At 46.6% G+C, this 8,082-nt stretch overlaps 1 protein-coding gene across 1 annotated transcript; it reads left to right on the top strand.

Annotated features, from left to right (window-relative positions):
* Positions 1–3,433: 3,433 nt before the first annotated feature.
* LOC149367310 (uncharacterized) lies at positions 3,434–4,895 on the top strand. Its single transcript, XM_089567070.1, has 2 exons — positions 3,434–4,146; positions 4,727–4,895. The coding sequence occupies exons 1-2, from the start codon at positions 3,516–3,518 to the stop codon at positions 4,768–4,770; spliced, it is 675 nt and encodes a 224-aa protein (XP_089423196.1). The 5' UTR covers positions 3,434–3,515; the 3' UTR covers positions 4,771–4,895.
* The last annotated feature ends 3,187 nt before the right edge of the window (positions 4,896–8,082 follow it).

Genomic DNA, 8,082 nt, shown 5'->3' with positions numbered 1-8,082 from the left:
CAGTGTTCCCACAGTAGATACCGCCTTTCGCATAAATGAGCAGAAAAATTGGCACAGAACATAGCAGGAATGTAATAAAAGAGCGTACGTTACTAGGAAGCCCTGGACTGGGAAAACTTGTCAGTGGGCAGTCATCTGGACCTGGAAAAGAAAACAAACACATTGCAGGAGGCTCCAGTGGGTCCGAAACCTTCAGCGGAATTATAAGTAGAGATAACAAATGCACTACAATCTGCTTCCACACCTATAACTTCAAGCAATAATTAACCACAAAATAAATGTAACCTACAGTTTTACGCATGTGTAGCGTCAAGACACGTACAAGAACAGTCACAAAAATACGGTCGCCGTGTTTTATCAGAGTCCGGGCAGCAACAGACTCAGAAATGGGCTTTACGAGCGTAGTAAAATTACTGTTGGTACGTTCAACGTTTATTTATTTTAATGAATTCTCAATCTGCACCAAAAACTTTCTAAACAACTATAAACAAATACACCTCAGTCATTCCTCACAAAACCTCGAAGACTTTGCGTCCGACCCTCCCTGACTTCTTCTATAAATTTTACAGCTATTTATCGCACTGTTGCCACTCATCTGATACAATTTTTTGGGAAAAATAAATTTTTTAGGCGTGTGTGTGTGTGCGTGCGTGTGTGCGTGCGAGTTTGTGTGTGTGTGCGTGTTTGTGTGTGCGTGTAGACCTGGCTACTCGCTCTTCTATATTCTTTTTGGACGAGACCCATTACTGTGTTTGTGTTGTGTTGGGTTTTATGGCACATAGGCAGCTAAGGCCATCATGCGCCAAGCTCAGGGTATATAATGAGTTTTCTGTAGAATTTTCAAAAATGTTAAAAATCATCGCTGGTGTAGATGGCCTAATAATACTGTATTACCTAGTAATAAGGGAAGAAACGAAATTTAGACATGGCTAATGTTAAAAGTATTAAGAAGGTCAGGTAGTCTCAGCGCCTATCCTTGCCTGGGCAAGGATCCCGAGGCTCCCAACCAGACAAATAAAAACCTCAGCCTTCTTCTCATGAATGAGAAAGTAGCTGAAGTGTATCACCTAATAAAGTGAACTAGCGGTTCGAAATTTACAGTTTTTCAAGCACGTCTGCTTCTTTTAAAAAGCTAAAAAGAGAAGGTATGTTAACAATGGCATTATCATCTAAAAGCAGTGCTGGGTGAAAAGGAATGCATTCGTTATAAAATTCGGTGAAGTATTTTTTTCTTAGTTTTTCCAGTTTCGCACAAGAGAATAAAATGTGGTTAACGGTAAGTTCATCTCCGCATTCTTCGCAAACAGGTTTGTTTTGTTTTGTTAGCAGGAAGTTATGTGTAAGGTGAGTGTGGCCTATTCGGAGACGGCAGAGAATCCCTTCCTTGAAGCGTTCCTGGTGGTCACACGACCTCCATTCCCCTAAAACCGGCTTTACTAAGTGTAGTTTATTATTGACTTCACTGTTCCAAGCCGACTGCCATTTCTTCCTTAATTTCCGTTGTACTAATTTTATGCAATCGTTAAAAGGTATGTTTACTTTTTTCGTTTCCATCCTACGAGCTTTAGCAGCGCACAAGTCTGCTTTCTCGTTCCCTTTTATTCCGATATGACTCGGGACCCAGCAGGGTTTTATATTTTGTCTTTTAGCTGCGGCTGTTACTATGCTGTGTATAATGTCACCAAGAATAGGAGTGGTAGCGTTTCTAGCGTGGAGAGCTGTAAGCACACTTAAGGAATCTGTGTAGATTATACTGTTTGTGAGGTGCTCCTTTAATATTTTGTCTATGGCCAGCCAGACTGCGTAACATTCTGCAGTGAAGATGGATGCGCAATTTGGAAGCCTTACTGTTTTCTCCGAATTACCTCGCACCACTGCACTTCCTACGTAAACATCTGTTTTTGAGCCATCTGTATAAAAATCTGTGAACTTACTGTATTTTTGCTCGAGTGCAAGAAATTCTTGTAGTATATGTTGTCGTGGAGTTTGTTTTTTATGAAATTGAGTAAGGGTGAAATCACAGATTTTAGGAAAATTGTACCATGGAGGCAGTGGGTCTTGTCTTCGAGCAATGTCGGGTAATGTATCTTGTAGGCCGAGGTTTTGGCACATCTCTTCAAAACGCAGCAGGAGTGGTCTGGTAGCTAGTGGTTTGTTATTAAACAGTGTTCTCGATGGGCAATTTGTAACAATAGGGTAACAGATATGTTTTGGTAGGGAACGGATTTTTAGAACGTATGAGCATGTGAGTATGCTTCTTCTATCTGTAAGAGAGGGTTCATTTGTTTCAACGTAAAGACTATTTATGGGTGATGTCCTGTAAGCGCCAGTTGCAAGACGTAAACCTAAATTGTGCACTGGGTCCAGTCGTTTCAGGTACGATGGCCTTGCTGAACCATATACTATACTGCCATAGTCTAATGAAGATCGTACCACAGAGCGATAAATTTTTAGAAGGCCTGCCCTGTCAGAACCCCAGTGTTTATGTGAAAGGACTTTGAGTATGTTCAGTGATCGGGAAGTTTTCTTTTTTAACGTGTTAATATGAGGCAGGAAAGTGAGTTTTCTGTCAAATGTTATGCCTAGAAATTTATGTTCATTTTCTACTGGTAAATCTATTTCATTAAGGTGTAGGGTGGGGTCTGCCTGCAAGCCTCGTTTGAGTGAAAACAGAATGGCCACTGTTTTCTGTGGGGAAAATCGGAAACCATTTCTGTCTGCCCATGTTGTCAGTTTATTGATTGTTAGCTGTATTTGTCTTTCACATGTTGATATGTTGGAGGATGTGTAAGCTATCTGGAGGTCATCTACATAAAGTGAATACATGACAGACCTTGGTATTATTTTGTTAAGAGAATTCATTTTTACAATAAAAAGAGTTGTGCTTAAAATACATCCTTGAGGCACTCCATTTTCCTGAATAAAATCCCTCGATAGGGTTGAGCCTAGACGCACATTAAATGAGCGGTTAGATAAAAAGTCTTTAATGGAGTTCAGCATTCTGCCATGGATGCCAAGTTCCGCTAAGTCCTGAAGAATTCCGAACCTCCAGGTAGTATCATATGCTTTTTCTAAATCAAAAAAGACTGCAAGACAGTGTTGTTTGTGTATAAAAGCTTGTCTGACTGTATTTTCGAGACGGACTAGGTGATCTGTAGTTGAGCATCCCTTTTTAAAACCACACTGGTGGATATCAAGAAGTTCACAGGATTGAAGAACAAAGGTTAGTCGTATATTTAGGACACTTTCGAAGGATTTGGCGAGGCAACTAGTCAGGGCTATGGGTCTATAACTGCTAGGAGAGGTTGGGGGTTTACTAGGTGTGGTGTACTGATAGCGCATGCGCATGTTTTAAACACTGCATTTTCATGTATCGCTTATCAGCCACGCAAGCAGTCGTCGGCAGATCACATGTTCATCGGCCTATAAAAAGGCACTGTATCAATAAACGTTTGTTCAGTTCCAGCCTGGCGTCCGTCTGATACACAACAGTTGGCGACGAGGCAGCGACGGCGATGGCCGTCGGCAGGATCGGCGAGTATCGTCTCGGCACGAACGCGTCATGGGACGAATACGTCGAGCGCCTGGAAATGTTCTGCGAAGCGAACCAGATAACGAAAGAAGAGCAGAAAAGAGCAGTCCTGTTGTGCAGCTGCGGCGAAGAAGTGTACGGGCTCATCGTAACTTTGGTGAAGCCAGAAAGACCGACAGCAGCAACCTACGAAGAAATCAAGACTGCCGTGCGCAAGCACCTGCATCCAAAGCCTTCGGAGCTGTATGCAAGGTTTTTGTTCTACAGGCGAAACCAGGCTGCCGAGGAAACGGTTGCGGACTACGTCACGGCGCTACGGAAGCTAGCCGAAGACTGCGGTTTTGGCAGCGCCCAACTCCCGTTGGACGTCATGATGCGGGATCGTTTCGTATGCGGACTCCGGAACGAAGGGGTTCAGCAGCGACTTCTCGCAGAACACAGCCTTACGTTTAAGGTTGCGTATGACTTGGCCACAACTGCAGAAGCAACCGCTAAGCAACAGCGAGACATACGCAAGCACGGTCGATACGAGACGGACGGCCAGGAAATGGTACAAGCAACCCGTGCGAAGCAAGACACCCCAGCGGAGGGGTCCAGCTGTTACCGGTGCAACGGTAAGCACGCTCCACATTTGTGCCGTTTTAGAAAGGCGACATGCTTCAACTGCAAAAGGGTTGGACACATAGCTAAGGCTTGTCGGTCGAAAGACGATAGTAGAACTTCTCGGAAGACAGCGTATGAGCAAAAGAAGAAAGGAGATAAGCGCAAGGGCGTGTACGAAATGAGTGCGTTGTTTTCCCTGTGCGAAGTGAATGAGCAAGAACAGAAGTTCATGGTTCAAGTAATGATTGAAGGGCAAAAAGTTCCGATGGAGGTTGATTCTGGCGCATCGTGCTCAATTGTGAGTGAAGATACGTTCATGGTTATTGAAAGGAATCACGGTAAAATACCACTGCAAGATTCTGGAACAACTATCGTAACCTGGTCAAAGGAGGCGTTACCCGTGCTGGGTCAAGCAAGTGTCTTGGTGGAATTCAAAGGCAGGAAGGCGAAGCTACCTTTGCTCGTAGTACAGAAGCAAGGTAACAGCCTGATTGGGCGAAACTGGTTTAACCCGTTAGGTATTGGCTTGCGGGGAATACAGCAAGTAAACGTGGAGGACGTGCCTTCGCGATTTCCCGAAGTGTTTCGCAGGGACCTTCCTGGCTTCAACGGACCGCCAGTTCACATCGAACTGAAAGATGACGCCCAACCGGTGTTCCTCAAAAGTCGACCAGTTCCACTGGCCCTCAAGGACGACGTGGCCAATGAAGTGGACCGCTTGGTGCAACAAGGTGTGTGGGAGCCCGTCAGCTACTCCAACTGGGCAACACCACTGGTAGTGGTAAGAAAAAAAGATGGAACTTTACGTCTTTGCGGCGACTATCGCAGTACCGTAAACAAAGCTATTAAGAGCAGTGGATACCCCTTGCCCACTACAGCTGAAATGCTGACAGCTCTAAGTTCAAGCAAGTTTTTTACCAAGTTGGATCTAGCCCAAGCTTATCAGCAGCTTACGCTAGACGACGAGACGGCTGAGGTGCTCACGGTCAACACGATAAAGGGACTGTACAAGGTTAAGCGGCTACCGTTTGGAATTTCGGTCGCACCTTGGGTGTTTCAACGAGTCATCGACACGCTGTTAGCGGGCATTCCCGGAGTGAAAGCTTATCTGGATGACATATTAATTTCTGGATGTAACGCCGAAGAGCACGCCGAGAGATTAGAGACTGTGCTATCGCGTCTGCAGAAGGCACAGCTACGAGTAAACAAGGACAAGTGCGAATTTAACCAAACGAGCATCGAATTCTTGGGACACAGGATTGATGACTCAGGAGTACATCCCAGCCGAAGCAAGACGGACGCCATCCGGCAAGCGCCTGCGCCCGCAAGCAAAAAGGAGCTGCAAGCCTTTTTGGGATTGCTGAATTTCTACAGCAGTTTCCTCAAGGGCAGGACTGAAGCGGCCGAACCGCTTTATCGACTGCTCGACCGTGACCACGAATGGAAGTGGACAGGTGAGCATCAGCGGGCGTTTGAGAGACTGAAAAATTTACTCAGCTCAGACTCCGTACTTGTGCCCTACGATTGCAAGCGTCCTTTAATTTTGTGCTGCGACGCTTCGCCTGTGGGGGTGGGAGCAGTGCTAGCCCATCGTGCGGATGACGGGAAGGAGCAGCCCATAGCTTATGCTTCTCGCACTCTTGGCGTCAGTGAACGCAACTATGCTCAGATTGATAGAGAGGGTTTGGCTGTGGTCTTTGGCGTAAAAAAGTTCCACCAGTACCTAGCTGGGCGAGAATTTACAGTGATAACAGACCACAAGCCGTTACTCGGCCTGTTTAACACGGACAAGCGAGTGCCCGAAGTTGTGTCGCCTAGAATGCTTCGTTGGATTTTACTGTTGTCTGCGTATAACTACCACGTTGAGTACAGACGAGGCCAAGACAACTCCAACGCCGATGCACTCAGTCGTCTACCAGCCCCGGGAGACGAGGACGAGCCAAGACCGCCTGGGGACGTGCTCTTGTTGGAAGCGGTCGACTGCGCACCGCTGCAAGCGGCGGACATTGCTGCGCTGATCAAAAAGGACTCGGTTCTATCCCGGGTAAAGGAATGGCTACTCAGTGGCTGGCCGTCAACACAAGTGGACAGCAAGTTTGCGCCTTATGAGGTGAGACGGTCGGAGTTGTCATTGCATCGTGATTGCATACTGTGGGGGAATCGCGTTATAATTCCAACCGCAGCAAGAGAGAATGTGCTTCAGCTCCTGCATGCAAATCATCCAGGGATGAGTGCCATGAAAGCATCAGCTAGAGGGCTCATGTGGTGGCCGAAGATGGACCACGAAATTGAGGAGTTTGTTCGGCACTGTCATCCATGCCAGAGTAACCGTCAAAGCGATCCCAAGGCTCCAGTTCATTTTTGGATCAAGCCAGATCAGCCTTGGAGTCGACTGCACATTGATTTCGCTGGCCCAGTTAAAGGAGAAGTTTTCTTAGTCGTGGTAGACGCGTACAGCAATTGGGCTGAAGTCGAAATCATGCCATCCATGAAAGCTACGGCTGTCGTCAACAGCTTAAGGAAGATGTTTGCGACACATGGTGTACCTGACGTTATCGTTTCGGATAACGGCACAGCTTTCACTAGCACAGAGTTGCAAATGTTTTTGAAGTGTAATGGCGTGCGTGCTATGTTCACTGCACCTTATCACCCAGCCAGCAATGGTAGGGCAGAGAGGATGGTAAGAGAAGTTAAAGAAGCATTGAAGAAGCAGCAGGAAGGTTCGACTCAGTGCAAGATTTCCCGGTTTCTGTTTAAGCAACACACGACGCCACATTCGGTCACGGGAAAATCGCCAGCAGAGTTAATGTTCGGACGAAGACTGAGGTCAGCGTTAGACAGACTCCATCCGGACCGGCAACACGCGCCTGAGCTACAACGACCGGAGACTAAGAGGTTTCCTGTCGGTGACGCGGTCTACGCTAAAAGCTTTTGTCCAGGTCCAAGGTGGAAGGCTGCCAGGGTTGTGGCAGTCAGAGGTCCGGTGTCGTACGTGGTACAGCTAAACAACGGCGAGCGTCATCACAGGCACCGCAACCAATTGAGGAGCGCCTGGACGCGGCTCGAAGTTGACCCAGTCACAAGTGAGGACTACCACGTCAGGCTTCCTCCTACAGCTAGGCAGCCACAGCCGCTGTCTGCTAACCCAGAAGCAACCCCTGGGGCGAGTCCATGCCAAGCCACCCAAGTACCGGTCGAGCCGCGAAGATCAACGCGTGTTCGACGACCTGTCCTGCGTTATGGCATTGATGTCTAGCTAGTCAGTTTTGGATTGTGCAAATAATCTTAGGAGAAAGGAGTGTGGTGTACTGATAGCGCATGCGCATGTTTTAAACACTGCATTTTCATGTATCGCTTATCAGCCACGCAAGCAGTCGTCGGCAGATCACATGTTCATCGGCCTATAAAAAGGCACTGTATCAATAAACGTTTGTTCAGTTCCAGCCTGGCGTCCGTCTGATACACAACACTAGGTTTAAGAAGCGGCACAATAATAGCTTTTTTCCAGGCCTCAGGTATTTTTCCCGATATCCAAACTTTGTTAAAGAACTTTAAAAGTGCTTCTACGGCAGGTTGAGAGAGATGGGCCAGCATTTCGTAGTGGATTTGGTCGGGTCCTGGAGCGGTTTTTTTACCAGCAGACAGTACTGTGTTTATTTCTTGGAGGGTAATCACACTGTTATATTTTTGGTTTGCCCCTCCACTAGTTGGAAGTCTTTGTTTTTCGGCTGTGTTTTTGTATTTTAAAAAAGACTGCGCATAGTGTGATGAACTTGAAACTGCTGCGAAATGTTCCCCCAATATGTCTGCCTGTTCCCCTATGCTTGTTTGTGTGCCAGGTGTTGTCAATAAAGGAATTGTGAACGGTGAAAAGTTTCCATTTAATTTTCGCACATGTTCCCACATTTTTTTAGATGTGGTGTGACTGTTTATAGAAGAGACGTAAG

This window comes from Amblyomma mixtum, chromosome 1 (genome assembly GCF_055824585.1).
Source record: "Amblyomma mixtum isolate Tamu chromosome 1, ASM5582458v1, whole genome shotgun sequence".
NCBI classification, from domain to species: domain Eukaryota; kingdom Metazoa; phylum Arthropoda; class Arachnida; order Ixodida; family Ixodidae; genus Amblyomma; species Amblyomma mixtum.
Note: the sequence above shows the minus strand (reverse complement) of the source record. Positions and strands in the feature narration are given on the sequence as shown.